The sequence below is a fragment of the Hibiscus syriacus genome, unplaced genomic scaffold (genome assembly GCF_006381635.1).
Source record: "Hibiscus syriacus cultivar Baekdansim isolate YM2019G1 unplaced genomic scaffold, ASM638163v2 tig00116938_pilon, whole genome shotgun sequence".
NCBI classification, from domain to species: Eukaryota; Viridiplantae; Streptophyta; class Magnoliopsida; order Malvales; family Malvaceae; genus Hibiscus; species Hibiscus syriacus.
The window spans coordinates 71,941-93,805 of NW_024063476.1; the positions used below are offsets into that span (position 1 = coordinate 71,941).

A 21,865-nucleotide genomic window follows, 5' to 3' on the forward strand; every position below is an offset into this window, starting at 1 on the left:
CCATAAACACAAACTTAAATCACTAAATCTAATATCCAAATTTCTAACTTTGATCCTAAATTTATCATTCTCGCCTTAAGTTAACTTTAGGGAATTATGGGGAGAAGGCATTTTTTTCTTAAAATATATATTTTTAAATAATATTTTAGTTTTTTAAAAATAAAAATTATGTGTGTCGCCTTAAGTTAACTTTAGGGAATTATGGGGAGAAGAAATTTTTTTCTTAAAATATGTATTTTTAAATAATAAATTATTATTTTTAAATAAAAATTGTGTGTCTGAAAAGTGTAATGTTGGAAACATTACGGACCTATTCTTAGCGAAAAATTCTTTATGCACATAAAGTTAGGGTATAGTTTGGACACTTATTTTTACAGTACATCAAAATATAAACATGACACGTGTTACTTAACAAATTTTTTTAACGGTCGTAATTATGTATGCACCTAAAAGTGTAATGGAGAAAACATTAGACACTTATTTTTAACGAAAAATTCTTTATGCACCTAAATTTAACTTATTGTATAATTTGGGCACTTATTTTTGCATTAAGTTTACATTTAATTAAGAGTTAACTGCATCATATGTCTTCAAACTATAAGTCTCATTTTAAATTGGTCCTTAAACTTTTGAATATTTTAATTTCATCCTCAAATTATAACTCTCATTCTAAATTAGTTCTTAAACTTTTGAACATTCTAATTCCATCCCTAAACTATGAACTTCATTCTAAATTGGTCCCTAAACTTTTGAATTTTCCTATTTCATCCCCAAATTCTTCCAAATATGTAATTGGTTTCAAACATAGTTCAACCTAAAATTTGTTTTTCTCAAACACATAACAATATAATTTGGCCTAATGATTTTATTAACGAGGGATGTAATTAGTATATAAGTATAGTTTGGATGAAATTGGAATTTTAAAAAGTTTAGGGACTAATTTAGTATGAAGGTAATAGTTTGGGGATGAAACTGCAATGTTAGAAGTTCAAGGACTAATTTAGAATGATAATCATAGTTTAAGGATAAAATTGGAATATTGAAAAGTTTAGGGACTAATTTAAAAAGATGGTCATACTTTGAAGACATATGATGCAATTAACTCTTTAATTAATAAAAACAAGGTTTGGTCTAGAATTTTGTTCCGTACACGTGGTTTCTTTCATAGATCAAAATCTGCTCAATGGTCAGAATAAAATCTGCTCTATAATTTATTGAACAAAATTTGATTGATGAAAAGGGTAACATACTAAATTTCATAATTGAATGAAAAATATTGATCTAATGTGGTAAAGTAGAAGTTGACATTTATTTAGAATTAGTGAGATACAGTAAAAAGACTTGGTGGGAAACGAATTATAAGATACAACAAATAAACAATAAAATCGAAGACCGGAGAATAACACTATTGAAGGCTGCAAATGTATTCAGCAGGAACACTTCGTCCACAATTATTGAGAACAAGGCTCAATGAAACAGGAAGGTTGATGCTAATGCCTAATACTCTTGCTCAGACAGTTGTGCAAAGGCAAACTGCAGCCTCAAGATCAGCCAAACCTTGGATTAGGCTACAACATGGTTTTACAGGAACATTACCAAGCTCAACGTTCACCAAACCCAATACATCAAGACACACACCGAGATTCAGGGGATTGCATGTACCGGACTGACCCCGGCCATTAGGGACAACATCTCCGGGATGAATAACAACGGAGATTCTAGATTTTGTTGCACAAGAAGAACCTTTTAAATTATTAGCAACAGTTTGAGAGCTTACCAAAGCAAAGAAAAGAAGGTTGAGGGAAAGGAATAGAGCAGTTGGTACATTGACACTTGAAGCCAATTCTGAAATAAAAAAGATTTTACGTAAAAAATATGAAACCGCTTATTACAAGATGATATTGTTGATGATGAAGTGAGCAAAGGGTTTTTATAGCTAGGACATGGATGATCTTTTAATTAAGATGTTCTACAACTAGAAAATGAGAGCCACTAAGTCAGATTTATTGGACAATTTTGATCTTGAAATATTTGTTTAGTTGGCAATTATATATAATAATAATTTGAAAATGATCTTTTAATTAAAATGTTCTACAACTAGAAAATGAGAGCCACTAAGTCAGATTTAATGGACAATTTTGATCTTGAAATATTTGTTTAGTTGGCAATTATATATAATAATAATTTGACTGTCCCAAAATGTTATTACGCTAAGCAACCTCCTGCTTTACATGTGTGATGTGATTCTCTTTTTGAACTTTGTTAATCTGCTTAATTAAAGGGTCTGAATAAGTACCCTTGTATAATTCTGATTTATTTTTGGTGCATGCAGCAAGGCTATTTTTCAAAGTTCTCAGTGGACATTGGACACATTATATGCTGCAAATGATCTTATTCTTAGCCATCATTGTGCACCGTTTTCCCTGACAGTTCGTTTGTTTGGTTAAAGTTAAACGAACGAACGAACATGAACATGAACATACCCTCGTTCGTGTTTGTTTAATTCATTTACAGGCGTAGGTTTAGTTGAGTGATTCATACGTAGACTTAGCAACTGGAATGTCCCAGGTTGAAAACCACTATAGTGCATTTTATGTCATTTAATTTTTTCTTTAAGATGCGAGATTTTACATTTCGCAACACGAATTTTTCAAATTCGTAACTCAGTTTTCAAATTGTCGAATTTAGATTTTTTACTGAATTTTTTCTACCGTTTTTACCTATATCGGTAATTGAGTTGCGAAATTGGCGAAATTCACGTTGCGAATAGTTGTGTTAACCTATATCGGTAATTAGCGTTACGAAAATTTTCATGTTCGAGTTACAAATTTCAAATTCGCGTTGCGAATAGCTGTGTTTACCTATATTGGTAATTAGCGTTGCGAAAACAAAATTTGCATTGCGAAAATTTCCATGTTCGAGTTGCGAATTTGGAAAGTGTGTTGCGTAATAGGAGTTTGCGTTGCGAATTTATTGGTTGTTTTTACAAATCTAAAAAAAATTAGTTAAAATCGTATATTATAAGACATTTTCGATTACTGAAGTTATTTTTTCTTTTTATTATTGCTGTTTGAATATTTAACAAGGGAAAAGTACCTATTCACTCATTAAAGTATAGGTTCGATTTTATTCTGATTGTTGAACATGATTATTTTTTCAATTAGGTCACTAATGTTTTAGTTTTGTGCAATAAACTCATCGACCATTATTAAGCTTTCGTTAGTCATTACAGGTGAGGTGAGATTGACGTACCTTTCTTTCAATTAGGATAATAACAATTTTAATCCTTCATATTTACACATTCAATTGATTTAATTCTAGTTATAAATAATTAACAAAATTAGCAACAACATTTTAAAAAAAATTCATTTTAGTCCAATAAACTCTTTCAAATTCTCATTGTTCATCTTCATCCCATTCGACACGTCTTCATCCTTATCCAAATTGAAGGTTATAAATTTACTGTTTCCAAGTTCATTAACGGCATTTAAGTGCAAATAAAGTAGATTCATAATATGTACATTGAAATATTCATGTGAAAAATTAAAGGAAAATAAGATAATATGTATATTGATACGATATTGATGAGAAAAAATATAATATGAGAAAAATAATAAAAAATATATTCATAAAAAAAATGAAAAGATAAAAAAAATACTATGTTAAACCATTTTAAAATAATAAATTAAACAAAATTGAAGTACACCACTATTACAAATTATTATTATTTTTTTGCTCGACAATGTTTATATTAAGACTAAAAACCACTAATAAAGCTAAAATTGGTCAAACTGGTATCAAATATGCATTGAAATAACCAAAAAAAATTAAATAACACCAAATACGCTTAAAATCAGGGTACACTATAGAAGAGAACCTACTTCCCGGGCGCAAAACCTACTCTGCGAGAGACAATCAACTGACATTGGTCCCACATAGTAACAATCTAAACATACCATCGTCAGATAATATATGTCACGTTTCACATCAAACTATCACAAATCAATTGAATCAAACCTCTATCATGTTAAAACAATTAAGTAAGCAACACCATATGAGATCAAAATCTTCTATATTTGACCATCACGTAAATTTAAAATAAATATAATCTCTGTATCAAATATAAAACCAAAACATATGTTAAACAACACATGTGATCAAAGCAACTGACCAATATGAACTTCACGAATAATACGTTCCAAGAACCATAATTACCATAATTAAAACCAATGACTTCTTAAAGATTTCATAATGCTTTGGAAAAAAAATTTAGGGTTCATTTTGATTAAATTTGAGTATTATCTTTAAATGAAAAAATAGTTCGACGAGTCACCATCAATATATGTTTAAGGTGTGATTAAATAACTCAAAAATATTTAATTTATTTAAGGGCATCTAATGTGAAAAAGTTGGCATTTCATTACTTCTAACTGAATAGTAAAAACCACCTAATATGAAGTAAGAAGGTGTTTCCTCCTTCCAATCGAAGTAGACAAATGTCAGTTTTCCCTAAAAATTTAGCATTACTTTTTGTTTAAATTGAAATAAAACACCAAGAATTCAAAAAGCTAATTAAAATTACCCATCCAATCTAAGACGAATTAAAAAAATTCAATTATTTACAAATATCAAAATCGAACTTTCAAGTATATTCAAACGGCTTTTTCCTGATATATTTAAATAAAAGAATATTTTTTCTGTCATCTTGATTAATTTTAAGCGTCATTATTTTCATTTAGTGTCATTGGAGGATATTTTCCTATTTAAAATTACAAAATATGACTACCAATTGAATAAGGAATTAATAGTATATGTGTGTTCTTCCCCATAAATATTTATGATTTGCCAATGCTTTCCATTCTCTCCCTTCTCATGGATATTGTTTCATTAATAGTTAATTTTTGTTTTTTCTTCAATTATTGTTTGCAAAATTACATGTATATTTTCATTTATGAGGATGAAGATGATGCATTTGTGTAATGAATTGATAGAATTCTTATATAAAGCGGATTAGGATTTGAGAGAGGTTATGTAGAAGAAAGAAATAGTAAATCGATTAAATGTAAAAACATGTAGGGTCAAATATAATGAGTTATTTTGAATCAAGATCATGTTGATAGGATGAGGACTAAAAACAATATTTTATTGGGTCATGGCACTTTCTTCGTTTGGTTTTGGACTACTAGTGGCTTGATTGACACCAAAAGGAAAATTTAGCGACCTTATTAATAAATGTTTTTCCTCAATGGTCAGAATAAAATCTGCTCTAAAATTTATTGAACAAAATTTGATTGATGAAAAGGGTAGCATACTAAATTTGATAATTGAATGAAAAATATTTATCTAATGTGGTAAAGTAGAAGTTGACATTTATTTAGAATTAGTGAGATACAGTAAAAAAACTTGGTGGGAAAGGAATTATAAGATACAACAAATAAACAATTGCACACTCAACACACAATAAAATCGAAGACCGGAGAATAACACTATTGAAGGCTGCAAATGTATTCAGTAGGAACACTTCGTCCACAACTATTGAGAACAAGGCTCAATGAAATAGGAAGGTTAATGTTAATGCCTAATACTCTTGCTCTGAGAGCTGTGCAAAGGCAAACTGCAGCCTCAAGATCAGCCAAACCTTGGATTAGGCTACAACATGGTTTTACAGGAACATTACCAAGCTCAACGTTCACCAAACCCAATACATCAAGACACACACCGAGATTCAGGGGATTGCATGTACCGGACTGACCCCGGCCATTAGGGACAACATCTCCGGGATGAATAACAACGGAGATTCTAGATTTTGTTGCACAAGAAGAACCTTTTAAATTATTAGCAACAGTTTGAGAGCTTACCAAAGCAAAGAAAAGAAGGTTGAGGGAAAGGAATAGAGCAGTTGGTACGTTGACACTTGAAGCCATTTCTGAAATAAAAAGATTTTACGTAAAAAAATATGAAACCGCTTATTACAAGATGATATTGTTGATGATGAAGTGAGCAAAGGGTTTTTATAGCTAGGACATGGATGATCTTTTAATTAAGATGTTCTACAACTAGAAAATGAGAACCACTGAGTCAGATTTATTGGACAATTTTGATCTTGGAATATTTGTTTAGTTGGCAATTATATATAATAATAACTTGAAAATGATCTTTTAATTAAAATGTTCTACAACTAGAAAATGAGAGCCACTAAGTCAGATTTATTGGACAATTTTGATCTTGAAATATTTGTCTAGTTGGCAATTATATATAATAATAATTTGATTGTCCCACAATGTTATTACGCTAAGCAACCTCCTGCTTTACATTGTGATTCTCTTTTTGAACTTTGCTAGTATGCTTAATTAAAGGGTCTGAATAAGTACACTTGTATAATTCTGATTTATTTTTGGTGCATGCAGCAAGGCTATTTTTCAAAGTTCTCAGTGGACATTGGACACATTATATGCTGCAAATGATCTAATTCTTAGCCATCATTATGCACCGTTTTCCCCCGATTCTAAATGAAACATGTCATTGGGCAGTTATAATAGAGGCTGGTTTTACCAAAAGGAGCACCGTTTCTGGCTCATAAGGTTCCCAACGTTGAGCCACCGGTCAAGACAAGCACGTACTAGAGGGTTCTTATCACTGTTTTGATCAGACCACATTTTGAACAGTCCGCAAGCTCAAACTGGGTCCGGCATTATTTCCAGAGTAAAGACTGCAGTAGAATATGTGGGTCACAGTTCTGTACAGCTAAATTAAGAAGAAGACAAAGTCTCACGTAAGACTTCTGTTAATGGGTTAACGGACATTAATTGTGGAGGGACTAAAATCGAATGGATCGATAACGTTACTGATCATTTACTCTGAATTTTTAAATTTGTGAAAAAGTCGATCGTACAAAAAACAAAGAGGACTATTCGCATAGTTTACCCAAAATCACAATACCTCATTGCTTGATTTAATTAATGTTTGATTTAATTATTTATAGTTTCTATTATTATTCTTTTATTTTATTATTTTTTTGGGATAAATTTTTATTTTATTATTGATCTCTCGAGACGGGCATTTTTATTATTGCTGTTTGAATATTTAACAAGGGAAAAGTACCTATTCAGTCAATAACTATGGGTTCGATTTTATTCTGATTGTTGAACATGATTGTTTTTTCAATTAGGTCACTAATGTTTTAGTTTTGTGCAATAAACTCATCGACCATTATTAAGCTTTCGTTAGTCATTACAGGTGAGATTGACGTGCCTTTCTTTTAATTGGGATAATAACAATTTTAATCCTCCATATTTACACATTCAATTGATTTAATTCTAGTTATAAATAATTAACAAAAATAGCAACCACATTTTAAAAATTTGTCATTTTAGTCCAATAAACTCTTTCAATTTCTCATTGTTCATCTTCATCCCATTCGACACGTCTTCATCCTTATCCAAATTGAAGTTGATAAATTCACTGTTTCCAACTTCATTAACGGCGTTTAAGTGCAAATAAAGTAGATTCTGACATCCGAAAAGTGTACGATTTTCTCTTTAGGAAAATTTTATTGTGCAAAGATGTGACCTTATACAATTTGGTGAGATGAACCCAAATCTCATTGGCTATCTTCTTCTCCTCAATGCTCGACAATACTTCATCTGGTACTGTTAGATGAAGGTTTGCCATAGCATTCCCGTCTATCTCATTCTATTTATTATCATCTGTGAAATTTGTCGATCTTTTAATGATAGGCACTAAACAACTATCTTTCCTTATGATAGCTTTTATCTTTAATTTCCAGAGTTAGAATTTCTCCCATTAAACTTTTCAAAATCAAATTTCTTTGCCATAACTTCTATCACAGATAACTCCCACTATTTCACTATTTGACGTGAACAGTTCCCTGGAACCTTCGAAGAATAGGTAATACATTCTTACTTTTTTATGTTGGAGGATCAATCTTTTAGTGGTAACCACAAAGACAAAAAGTATATATTACACACTCAAATCAAGCTATGATACCAATTGTCGCGGAATACAGTCGTCGGATAGAGCAAAATCGTAATTGATAATTTGAGAAAATAATAACAAAGATAAATAAGACACAAATTTTACATGTAAAACTCCTAAACAATATAGGGTAAAATCCATAGGAAAAGGTAGAAGAATTTCACTATAAGAAAATAGGAGTGAGTTACAACTTCTCTAGATTTAACAAGGAGAAAACAAGAACAATTTTCTCTTGATAAAAAGGAGAAAACAACTTAATAGAAACTCTATAAATTTCTCTAGTATAGGAGAGAAGAATTGAATGATTTTAAATATATGAAAAATGGAAAATGGCTAAGCTATTTATAGTTGAGTTTTAGGGACGTACTTTGTGAAAATTTTATGGACTAAATGAATTATTTTCCCTTTCTAATTTTCAACCAAAACTGATTCAATTATGAAGTTGTTTGAAACCTTTAATTTATACCAAATTGTGCATTAATGCACCTAAACTGTTTTTTAGTTTCAACACATAAAGCCAAAACATATGTTAAACAACACATGTGATTAAAGCGACTGACCGATATGAACTTCATGAATAATATGCGCAAAGAACCATACATATCATAATCAAAACCAATGCCTTTTTGAAGGTTTCATAATTTTTTGGAAAAATGAAAAAAAATGGTTTTAGGGTTTGTTTTGGTTACATTTGGGTTTTCTCTTTAATTAGAAAAAATGGTTCGATGAGTTATCATAAATAACTGTTTAAGGTGTGATTGGACCACCCAAAAATATTTAATTTGTTTAAGGGCTTCTAAGGTGAAAAAGTTACATTTTCATTACTTCCAAGTGAATAGTAAAAACCACCTAATATGAACTAGGAAGGTGCTTCCTCCTTCCAATTGAAGTAGAGAAATGCCAGTTTTCCCTAAAAAATCTAGCATTACTTTTTTTTAATCGACAATAGAATTTTATTAGAAAAGACTAACCTCGACTATACGTTTCATTAAAAACCTCACTAATCCTAAAAAGAGCAAAAGAGTACATATAGTCCGGCATTACAGAACACACAACAAAACATAAAAACCACTTCCAACATAACCAAAAAACTATGGAACACCAAACTGCTAACTCTCAGAAGTCAAATATAGAAAGAGTTATACAACGTTACTCGAAAATAAGAAACAAAAAAATATGGCTCCATAGGGAACACAAAATCCACCAAACCGAGAAGAGGATGAATTCTCGATAATCCAACATGCCAACCAAGTATTCATCATGTTGAGAGACCTCACCACAAATACAAAGAACACATTCCAAAGAATTCGACAAGTTCAACACATAGAAGCCATAACAAAATAACCAAGCACCAAACAGCTAAAAACCATAATACTCCAGCTCAAGACTGTCGAACCTTTATAGAAAGCTTCCACACCCACAAAACGACGGAAAATAAGACCGCTAACACCACCACGCTATGAACAAGGATTGTCTTTCATTTCACTACACTTTGAACAGCTCGCACCTTAACAATACAACATTTCAAGATGTTCTATGCTGCCATTTCGATTTTTTGGGATAATCTTAGACTACACCATAACCAACTCCCACGCCAACTGAACAAACTCAAAGAAAATTATTCACCATCGCCAAAGGAGAAGAAATAAAATATTAAATTTACACCTTAGATCAAAGCGATCGACAAAAAAAAATTCCCTTTACAAATTACGACACCACCAAATCTAGTAAAACCCGAAGCATAAGAAGTCAAGCCTTTAATTTATCTAGATCATCTCCTACATGAATCTATAACAGCCAAAGATTGAGATAACCTCTCATTAGACCCTCAAGCTTAATTTTTCATGTTAAAATACCTCATAGACCATCAATAAATTCCAAAATCCCATGTACCACTATAAACAAGCCAGTAAATCCACCCTTCCAACCTATAGAGAGAATCCAAAACCAAATGAGAAACACCCTTAAAAGCAACACCAATTAAAATTGAAGAAAAACACCATTTTGGGCTAGAACGAATCCAAGACCCATGATAAGACATTTTTTCAAACAAACCATTACAAGCAGAAAAATATGAACTCTTCTTAAGAGATAGTCACCCTTACAAGCATCACCAACCCCTTCAACACAACAATTATGGATCACCAATTAGAGTAAAACACTACTACCAAATAAGAATCACCTATGATCTGAGTTTACTTAATACCCCATCCTCGATGCAACTCTTTCTCTCTCACCCTGCCAAAACGACTGAAACAAATCGCCAACCCCATTAAAACTTTACATAACATGTCCCCTGAGGAGACCATACTTAACTTTTGCCCTCGATTCGTATTATATATACAATCCAATACACTCCAAGAATTAACCCACCATGCAACAAAGATTGGCAAAAAGCCTTATACTCTATATTCATATTAATTGACATACAATGTAAGTGACCACATAGTTTCTGAGAACACCTCCTAGTTTTAAGGCTTATGAATTCTCTTCCAAAAGAGTTATATCCCTCACCGCCTCGCTTTCATCACCTATGATTTGGATACCAAGTTTCTTTCCTAATTCAAGGGTTTTTCATACCTATCTAATTTTCATTTTCCACCGAGATAACATATCTGAATCGGAAAGGGAAGTACTTGATAATTCTGGAGATACATTCCCCTTTGTTTTTTTCTTCTCCTTTTTGGTAGCCCAGTCTCTCTTTTTCCTTTCCCGAATAGAAATAACTCTGTCTAAAACACCAAGAATTCAAAAGACTAATTAAAATTACTCATCCAATCTAAGACATATTAAAAATATTCAATTATTTACAAATATAAAAATCGAACTTTCAAGTATATTCAAACGACTATTTCCTTATATATTTAAATAAAAGAATATTTTCCGTCATCTTGATTAATTTTAAGCGTCATTATTTTCATTTAGTGTTATTGGAGGATATTTTCTTATTTTAAATTACAAAATAAGACTACCAGTTGAATAAGGAATTAATAGTATATGTGTGTTCTTCCCTATAAATATTTATGATTTGCCAATGCTTTCCATTCTCTCCCTTCTCATGGATATTGTTCCATTAATAGTTAATTTTTGTTTTTTCTTCAATTATTGTTTGCAAAATTACATGTATATTTTCATTTATGAGGATGAAGATGATGCATTTGTGGAATGAATTGATAGAATTCTTATATAAAACGGATTAAGATTTGAGAGAGGATATGTAGAAGAAAGGAATAGTAAATCGATTAAATGTAAAAACATGTAGGGTCAAATTTAATGAGTTATTTTGAATCAAGATCATGTTGATAGGATGAGGACTAAAAACAATATTTTATTGGGTCATGGCACTTTCTTCGTTTGGTTTTGAACGACTAGTGGCTTGATTGACACCAAAAGAAAAGTTTAGTGACCTTATTAATAAATGTTTTTCCTCAATGGTCAGAATAAAATCTGCTCTAAAATTTATTGAACAAAATTTGATTGATGAAAAGGGTAGCATACTAAATTTGATAATTGAATGAAAAATATTTATCTAATGTGGTAAAGTAGAAGTTGACATTTATTTAGAATTAGTGAGATACAGTAAAAAAACTTGGTGGGAAAGGAATTATAAGATACAACAAATAAACAATTGCACACTCAACACACAATAAAATCGAAGACCGGAGAATAACACTATTGAAGGCTGCAAATGTATTCAGTAGGAACACTTCGTCCACAACTATTGAGAACAAGGCTCAATGAAATAGGAAGGTTAATGTTAATGCCTAATACTCTTGCTCTGACAGCTGTGCAAAGGCAAACTGCAGCCTCAAGATCAGCCAAACCTTGGATTAGGCTACAACATGGTTTTACAGGAACATTACCAAGCTCAACGTTCACCAAACCCAATACATCAAGACACACACCGAGATTCAGGGGATTGCATGTACCGGACTGACCCCGGCCATTAGGGACAACATCTCCGGGATGAATAACAACGGAGATTCTAGATTTTGTTGCACAAGAAGAACCTTTTAAATTATTAGCAACAGTTTGAGAGCTTACCAAAGCAAAGAAAAGAAGGTTGAGGGAAAGGAATAGAGCAGTTGGTACGTTGACACTTGAAGCCATTTCTGAAATAAAAAGATTTTACGTAAAAAAATATGAAACCGCTTATTACAAGATGATATTGTTGATGATGAAGTGAGCAAAGGGTTTTTATAGCTAGGACATGGATGATCTTTTAATTAAGATGTTCTACAACTAGAAAATGAGAACCACTGAGTCAGATTTATTGGACAATTTTGATCTTGGAATATTTGTTTAGTTGGCAATTATATATAATAATAATTTGAAAATGATCTTTTAATTAAAATGTTCTACAACTAGAAAATGAGAGCCACTAAGTCAGATTTAATGGACAATTTTGATCTTGAAATATTTGCTTAGTTGGCAATTATATATAATAATAATTTGAAAATGATCTTTTAATTAAAATGTTCTACAACTAGAAAATGAGAGCCACTAAGTCAGATTTATTGGACAATTTTGATCTTGAAATATTTGTTTAGTTGGCAATTATATATAATAATAATTTGATTGTCCCACAATGTTATTACGCTAAGCAACCTCCTGCTTTACATTGTGATTCTCTTTTTGAACTTTGCTAGTATGCTTAATTAAAGGGTCTGAATAAGTACACTTGTATAATTCTGATTTATTTTTGGTGCATGCAACAAGGCTATTTTTCAAAGTTCTCAGTGGACATTGGACACATTATATGCTGCAAATGATCTAATTCTTAGCCATCATTATGCACCGTTTTCCCCCGATTCTAAATGAAACATGTCATTGGGCAGTTATAATAGAGGCTGGTTTTACCAAAAGGAGCACCGTTTCTGGCTCATAAGGGTTCCCAACGTTGAGCCACCGGTCAAGACAAGCACGTACTAGAGGGGTTCTTATCACTGTTTTGATCAGACCACATTTTGAACAGTCCGCAAGCTCAAACTGGGTCCGGCATTATTTCCAGAGTAAAGAATGCAGTAGAATATGCGAGTCACAGTTCTGTACAGCTAAATAAAGAAGAAGAAGTGTCATGTATCTGTCAATGGGTTAATGGACATTAATTAGAGAGACTAAAATAGAACGGATCGATAACATTAGGGATCATTTATCCAAAATTTTTAAATTTCTAAACAAAGTCGATCAGACAAAAAACCAAAGGAGACTATTCGCATAGTTTACCCAAAATCACAATACATCACTGCTTGATTTAATTAATGTTTGATTTAATTATTTATAGTTTCTTTTATTGTTCTTTTATTTTTATTATTGTTGTTTGAATATTTAACAAGGTCAAAGTACCTATTCAGTCATTAATGTATGGGTTCGATTTTATTCTGATTGTTGAACATGATTATTTTTTCAATTAGGTCACTAATGTTTTAGTTTTGTACAATAAACTCATCGACCGTTATTAAGCTTTCATTAGTCATTACAGGTGAGGTGAGATTCACGTGCCTTTCTTTTAATTGGGATAATAACAATTTTAATCCTCCATATTTACACATTCAATTGATTTAATACTAGTTATAAATAATTAACAAAATTAGCAACCACGTTTTTAAAATGTCATTTTAGTCCAATAAACTCTTTCAATTTCTCATTGTTCATCTTCATCCCATTCGACACGTCTTCATCCTTATCCAAATTGAAGTTGATAAATTCACTGTTTCCAACTTCATTAACGGCGTTTAAGTGTAAATAAAGTAGATTCATAATATGTACATTGAAATATTCATGTGAAAAATTAAAGGAAAATAAGATAATATGTTAAACCATTTTAAAATAATAATTTAAACAAAATTTAAGTACCCACTGTTACAAATTATTATTATTTTTTTGCTCGACAATGTTTATATTAAGATTAGAAACTACTAATAAAGCTAAAATTGGTCAAACCGGTATCAAATATGCATTGAAATAACCAAAAAAAACTTAAATAACACCAAATACACTTAAAATCATGGTACACTATAGAAGAGATGTAACCCCCCAGACCCGATCTGTAAGTTAGACCCAAACCTAAGTGGTCACATATCCCATTCAGAGGTTTTTTTTTTTTTTTTACAACTTATAGATATTAAACAAAATATAATATTACAGATATGTCCAAAAACGATAGCAATACATGTCACCAAATACTTAAAAAACATATAGAAATATATGTTCGTACAAAATAAGTATTGATCTCCCCTGATGCCAAATCTGCTAGCTTATGATCTGCTATTATCTGAAAAAGGTAAAACTATAGAATGAGCTAAAAAGCTCAGTGTGCTCCAAACAGTGTATAAAACGTACTAATAAATATTCCAGTAAATCAGTTATCAAACATGTTTTATATATATATACTACCCCCATCCATCAAGTCCAAATTGTGTAGGTTCCCCAGAACCATACACCCACCAACAAGTCCAGTAAGGTCCTGAGCACACAGCAGAGGAGCCGGTAAATAAGGTCCTGAGCACACAGCAGAGGAACCTCCAGGTATACTTCCTCCAATATTATTCCCCCCAAAATAATCATATTCCGCTTATAACAGATATATGTATATCAAAAGTAAAACATAATTCACGTCAAGTACAAAACAGAGTCCATGTCAAGTATCATATAAAATTCAGATCAAATATCATATCAGAATCCAGGTCAAAAATAAATATTTATATGATAGTTTAAAACAGTAAAAATAACACTGTCAGAAAACACACCTGTAACAGTCTGAGAAATCAGATAGGGAAGCCTATTACTGGGTCTGTCGATCACGTTCTGCTTGCAGCGCTAGATCCTACGAATTTGAAAAACCCCATATTGGAATCCTAATATAAATAATCTAAATATTATTTAAATAATATACAGAAACCTACGGTAATTCTCGTAGTACGCGGTTCAGGCTGATCTAACGAACGGATAATACGGACCTAATTGATCCTTGCTCAGGTGAAACACGAGTACCTTCATAAAATATTTTATGAATAAATCCTTGACCAAATCTCTTTAAATAATCAAAATATTAAAATATTAAGCCTTTGGGTTTACAAGCTCGATTCGGGAATTTCGGGTCAAATTTGGCAAAACGGACATCGGAATCAAATTCAGGACGTCGAAAAAACATAAAGTATGACCTTCCGAAATTCGAATTCTTGGTCAAAAATAAAGTCAACGGTTTGACTGACGATTTGGAGACTTTCGGGTTTGAATTTAGTAAAACGGACCCCAAAAACGGATTCGGGACGTCGAAAACTATCAGGATAGGTATTTGTGGACGGAAACAAAGGTCGTTTAATAGCCGGTCAAAGCCGATCAAAGCTGGTCAAAGGAGGTCAACAAACTGTCAAACATTTATACAAACAGCACCCTTTTTTTTTAAATTACCAAAATAGCACCCATTTCGAATTAATTCTCATAATAGCACCAAAACCGAATTAATTCCCATAATAGCATGGTCAACGGTCAAACGGGTCGGGTCGGGTACGGGTCGGGTCAAGGGTCGGGTAAACGGGTAAACGGGTCGTGACGGTCAAACCGGTTCAAAACGTCAAAACCAAAAACCGGTTAAACCGGTCAAAACGGTTTCCAGCGTTCACTCGCCTGCGGCGCGTGTGGGCGCGTGCGACGTCCTCCGGGCTCTAAAAATCACGGAAAATTTCCAAAAATTATTTGAGCGATTTCGAGATACTTACAAAGATCGGTTCAAATTTTTGAACGGCGGAGAGCTCGATTTCGACTCGGCGAATCTTTGACTGATCCACCTCCCCACGCGCGCCGTCAACGGAGATCGAGGATGACACCGGCGGACTCGGAACGGCACAAGGAACGATGGTGCGGGATGGTGTCGTAAAGAAGCAACGATCGGCGATGAATTTAGGTTTTTCTAGGCGATTGAGCTTAAAAAAAACGTCGATGCTTTGACTTGAAATTCACGACGTTTGGCAGCGTTTCACTTCAATTAAATTGAGGGGATTGTTCCTGACTCGATAACGAACACGATGGTACTTTCAAACGACGATCGGAATTCGGACGGTGTCAGAATCGTCGTCGGTCGGAATTGAGGTGCGTGGGGTAAAAAACTTAACAAATTGTTCTGTTATGAAACCAGAATCAATTTGCACGCATATAAGAAAAAAATCTGCGACACTCCTTGGAAATATTCAGTGATTGGTCATTGATTTCCTCCACTTTTTAAAATAGGCTACAAGTTTTAAAACTTCCATTAAATCCTCAAATTTAACCAATTAACTTAATTAAAACCTCAAATTATAATTATATTTTTTTTTCATTTTCCGGGTTGTTACAATTCTCCCCCTCTACAAGAAATTTCGTCCTCGAAATTTAACTTATGAAAATAGATGCGGAAATTGAAGCTCCATTGACTCCAAAGTCTCCCAAGTAGTTCTGAGGGGCTACGATTACTCCACTGCACTTGACCATTGGAATACCCCTATTCCGAAGAACTCGCTCATCCCTCTCTAAAACCTGAACAGGCTCCTCTCATATGACAAATCAGGGTCAGCTCTACCTCATCAACCTGAATGATGTGATTGGATCTGGACGATATCGCCTCAACATAGAAACATGAAAAACATCATGAATACGACTGAGCTGGGAAGGCAACTCAAGCTGATAAGCAACAGGTCCAACTTTCTTCAGAATACGATACGGCCCAATAAATGCGGACTCAGTTTACCTTTACGTCCAAATCTCAATACCTTCTTCCATGGAGATACCTTGAGAAAAAACTGATCTCCAACCTCAAACTCGATATCCTTACGTCGCTTATCTGCGTATGACTTCTGCTCAAATGCCTCTCTTAAGCGATCCACGGATCAGTCTGACAGTATCTTCAGTCTCTCGAACCAAGTCTGGACCAAAGTTTTCTATCATGCAACTCTGTCCAACATATAGGAGTACGACATCTACGGCCATACAGAGCCTCGTACGGTGCCATACGAATACTCGCCTGATAACTATTATTGTAAGCAAACTCAGCTAACGGCAAGAAATCTTCCAACTACCACGAAAATCATCACAACCCCGTAACATATCCTCCAACACCTGAATCACTCGCTCAGACTGTCCATCAGTTGAGGATGAAAAGCTGTACTGAAATTCAAACGAGTACCCAGAGCCTCGTGCAAAGCTTTCCAGAAACCTGGAAGTGAATCTCGGATCTCGATCAGATATGATAGACAACGGAACACCATGAAGTCTAACGATCTCAGAAATGTACCAACTAGCCAGTTTATCCAGAGAATAATTACCCGAATAGGGATAAAGTGCGCTGATTGGTGAGTCGATCAAAATCACCCAGATAGAATCCTTTTTGGAAGGAGTTAGAGGAAGACCAGTAACGAAGTCCATCGTAATACGCTCCCATTTCCACTCAGGAATCTTAATTGACTGTAACAATCCAGACGGATGCTGGTGCTCTGCCTTAACCTGCTGACAAGTCAAACACCTTGCCACAAAATCTGAAATCTTCTTCATAACAGTCCAAAAGTAGCGCTCTTTGAGATATTGTACATTTTGTCCCCACCAGGATGCATAGCATAAAGACATATGAGCCTCCTGAGAAGAATAATCTGTCTCAAATCATCTTTAGGGACGCGACCGTGAAAACACAAAATACCATCCTGGTCCACAGTATACTCCGAACTCGATCCTTGCTTAACTTGTTCAATAATGGAAAGCAACGAGTTATCAGGAGTTGTTTAGCCTTAATCTCGGCTAAAGTAGGTTTAACCTGTAACTCTGCTAAAAAACTATTATCATCAAATAAGCTCAAGTTGGCAAGTAAGGCTCTGAGATCTGATATCGCCTTACGGCTCAAGGGTCTGCCATACATTAGCCTTCCCTGGATGATATTCTATCTCAAAATCCATAGTCCTTTAAAAGCTCCAACCAGCGACGCTGTCTCAAATTTAATTCTTTCTGAGTAAGCAGATACTTCAGACTCTTATGATCAGTATATATAACACTTTTCTCCGTAGAGGTAGTGTCTCCAGATCTTTAAAGCAAAAACCACCGCAGCTAATTCCAGATCGTGAGTAGGATAATTACGCTCATGCGGCCTTAGCTGACGTGACGCATAAGCGACAACCTTCTTCTCTTGCATCAAAACACATCCTAATCCAGAATGAGAAGCATCACTGTAGACAGAAAAATCCTTCCCAGATTCAGGCTGAAATCAACACTGGGGCTTGAGTTAAAACAGTCTTCAATTTCTCAAAGCTAGCTTGTTGGTCCTCAGACCAGACAAATGGAACATCTTTCCTTAATAGTTTGTCAGAGGAGCTGCAATAAGGGAGAACCCCTCAACGAAACGACGGTAGTAACCAGCTAAGCCAAGAACTACGGATCTCAGAGACGTTTGGGTTGCTTCCAGTTCATAATAGCCTCCACTTTGCTAGGATCTACCTGAATACCATCAGCAGAGACGATATGTCAAGAAAAGTCACTTCGCTGAGCCAGAATTCACACTTGCTCAACTTAGCGTATAGCTTTATTCTCCCTTAGAGTCTGAAGAACAATCCTTAAATGCTCCGTTATGCTTCACTTCTAGATACACCAGTATGTCATCAATGAATACAACTACACAACTGGTCAAATAAGGTCGAAATACCCTATGCATCAGATCCATAAAAGCAGCAGGGGCATTAGTTAACCGAAGGACATCCACTAAAAACCATAATGCCCATATCGAGTACGGAAAGCAGTCTTCGGAATATCGAATCTTTCAATTTTAGTTGATAATAACCAGATCTAAGTCTATCTTTGAAAAGATAGAAGCCCCTCGAAATTGGTCAAATAGATCGTCGATTCTGGGCAGAGGATATTTGTTTTTCACCGTGAGCTTATTTAGTTTCCTATAATCGATACAGAGAAGTCCCACTCCCATCTTTCTCTTGACAAAGAGAACTGGGGCTCCCCACGGTGATACACTGGGTCGGATAAATCCCCTGTCCAACAACTCCTGGAGTTGGATTTTCAGTTTTTAAGCTCCTTTGGGGCCATACGATAAGGAGCCATTGACTGGGGTGGAACCAGAATAGACTTCAATCACACAAAACTCGACTTCTCTATCTGGAGGTAATCCAGGCAACTCGGGAAAAAACATCGGGAAATTCCTTGACAATTCGGATGCCTTCAATATCGGATTGCGATCTCCTAGTGTCCAAAATATAAGCAAGAAATGCCTCAGAACCCTTCCTGATCATCTTCTCCGCTACTAAAGTAGACACAACATTCGTCAGAAATCCACGTCGTTCCCGATCATTACAATCTTTCGATTATCTGAGGTCTTCAGAACAGCTCTCTTAGTCTCAAAATCAATATTTACTCGATGTTGTCCAACAATCTACGCGAGAATCAAATCGAACTCTTTAAAGGGTAACTCCATCAGGTCAGCCAGAAAAATCTCCCCATTGATCTCTATAGGGCACTCTCTAAAAATACGATCCAACACGATGGATTGGCCTAAGGGACTTTGAACTATCACTGAACGCTCAGTATTCTCAACAGGAATATTTAGACCCTCAGAAACGGAATGTGATACATAGGAATTGTAGAGCCACTATCAACAATGCAAAATATGGAACTGAATGAATAGTAACAGTACCTGCAGTCACATTAGGCCCATCTCGATCTTGTCGAGTCTAGCAGTGTAAACCAATGCAGGTTGTCTGGCCTCAGATCTGATTGGACCCGTCTGGCCTCAGATCTGATTGGACCCCTACTCTGAGATGCTCGGCCTCTATTAGCCGATCCAGGTGCTCTCTCCTGAGTACGACCACCTACAGGAGTCTGAACAGTACTCTGAGTACGAGCGGGAGTACGAGCTGGTGTCTGAAATGAACGATCTCGCTCTGGACAGTCCCTCAAAAAATGGTCACCAGAACCACACTTATAACATGTGCCCAATTTCATTCTGCATTCTCCAATATGATGTTTTCCATAGTAATCACATATCTTCAAAGGTTGCAACCCAGATGATCCACCATGTCTAGAAGAATGTACAATTGAAGAACCGGATGCAACAGGTCTGACACTCGCACCGCCTCTCTGAAATGAATCACCCCTGCCTCTCTTGCTAGGATGTGCAAAAGAATTAACAGAACCAGAAGGCCTCTTGAATCGGGTTTGAGCTCGATCACTATCTCTCATGTGCTCCATACCCAGTCGCTCTATTTCCTCAGCAGTCTTGGCTATCTCAACCAAAGCATCAAAATTCTTCTCTCGATGGGTAGCGACTCGACTCCTGATCTCATACCTGAGTCCATTCTCGAACCTCAAGCATCGATCTGTCTCAGTGCCCACAAGTCCAGGAGCATATCGGCTCAATCGGATGAACTCAACCTCGTAATCCATAACAGACATATTACCCTGCTCCAGATTCTGAAACTCCTGGCGTCGCTCCTGCAGATATCTCTCTCCGATGTAGCGACTTCGGAAGCGCGTCTTGAAAAGATCCTATGTTAATTGGTTCCTCGGAATACTACCAGAAATGGATTGCCACCATCTGAAGCTTTCTTTCTTCAACATAGTTAGGGCCCCCTTTAACTTTTGCTCAGGTCTGAGGTCCATCTCATCCATAATCCTTTCTGTGTCCTCAGCCAATACTCAGCGTCTGTCGGAGGTCCACCAGTAATACCCTCGAATGGTACTACACCAGCAGCAACCAGAGAATTTGAAATCTCCACTGCAGTCATGTTACTAGGGGCTCTAGCAGCTCTCTGAAACATGCGGAAGATAGCTCTATTAATGGCGTCTTCATTCATCTCAGAATCCTCATCTTCAGGACGGGAGGGTCTCTCATAGGAGTAAACTGATCATCATGAGAAAGAGTCGGATCTACTTGCGGAACAGGAGGATCACGTGCTGACAACGGATCGTCTATCATAACAGAAGGTCGAGTGACTCGCCCTCTACCACGTCACGTCCTGTCCTACGACCTCTAGCAGCATTCATCGTTGGATCTATAAGGCTCTACAGAAAGAATTTGAAACATGTGTCAGATTAGCATCAGGGATCTCGATAAAACTTTAAATCATAACATAAGGTGACATTTTTTTTATTTCTTAAAAATCAAGTTTAGGACCCATATACAGTCCGAGTGTTTAAAACCGAAAGCTCTGATACCACCAAATGTAACCCCCCCAGACCGATCTGTAAGTTAGACCCAACCTAAGTGGTCACATATCCCATTCAGAGGTTTTTTTTTTTTTTTTTTTTACAACTTATAGAATATTAATAAAATATATTAATATTACAGATATGTCCAAAACGATAGCAAATACATGTCACCAAATATAACTTAAAACATATAGAAATATATGTTCGTACAAAATAAGTAGTTGATCTCCCCTGATGCCAAATCTGCTAGCTTATGATATGCTATTATCTGAAAAAGGTAAAAACTATAGAATGAGCTAAAAAGCTCAGTGTGCTCCAAACAGTGTATAAAACGTACTAATAAATTCCAGTAAAATCAGTTATCAAACATGTTTTATATATTATACTACCCCCATCCATCAAGTCCAAATTGTGTAGGTTCCCCAGAACCATACACCCACAACAAGTCCAGTAAGGTCCTGAGCACAGCAGAGGACCGGTAAATAAGGTCCTGAGCACACAGCAGAGGAACCTCCAGGTATACTTCCTCCAACATTATTCCCCCCAAAATAATCATATTCCGCTTATAACAGATATATGTATATCAAAAAGTAAAACATAATTCACGTCAAGTACAAAACAGAGTCCATGTCAAGTATCATATAAAAATTCAGATCAAATATCATATCAGAATCCAGGTCAAAAATCAGATAAACTATTT

The 21,865-nt window shown here is 34.8% G+C and overlaps 2 protein-coding genes and 1 pseudogene across 2 annotated transcripts; all 3 read right to left on the reverse strand.

The window, feature by feature from the left end:
• Nucleotides 1-1,405: 1,405 nt before the first annotated feature.
• LOC120188096 lies at nt 1,406-2,590 on the reverse strand (annotated as a pseudogene).
• Nucleotides 2,591-5,486: 2,896 nt separating this feature from the next.
• Nucleotides 5,487-5,938, reverse strand: LOC120188097 (putative lipid-binding protein AIR1). Its single transcript, XM_039191621.1, has 2 exons — nt 5,844-5,938; nt 5,487-5,747 (listed from the first exon to the last, which is right to left on the reverse strand). Exons 1-2 carry the CDS (start codon nt 5,922-5,924, stop codon nt 5,487-5,489), a joined length of 342 nt encoding a protein of 113 aa, XP_039047552.1. The 5' UTR covers nt 5,925-5,938.
• A 5,729-nt stretch (nt 5,939-11,667) lies between these two features.
• LOC120188101 (putative lipid-binding protein AIR1) lies at nt 11,668-12,119 on the reverse strand. The gene is made up of 2 exons (XM_039191622.1): nt 12,025-12,119; nt 11,668-11,928 (listed from the first exon to the last, which is right to left on the reverse strand). The coding sequence occupies exons 1-2, from the start codon at nt 12,103-12,105 to the stop codon at nt 11,668-11,670; spliced, it is 342 nt and encodes a 113-aa protein (XP_039047553.1). The 5' UTR covers nt 12,106-12,119.
• Between the last annotated feature and the right edge of the window lie 9,746 nt (nt 12,120-21,865).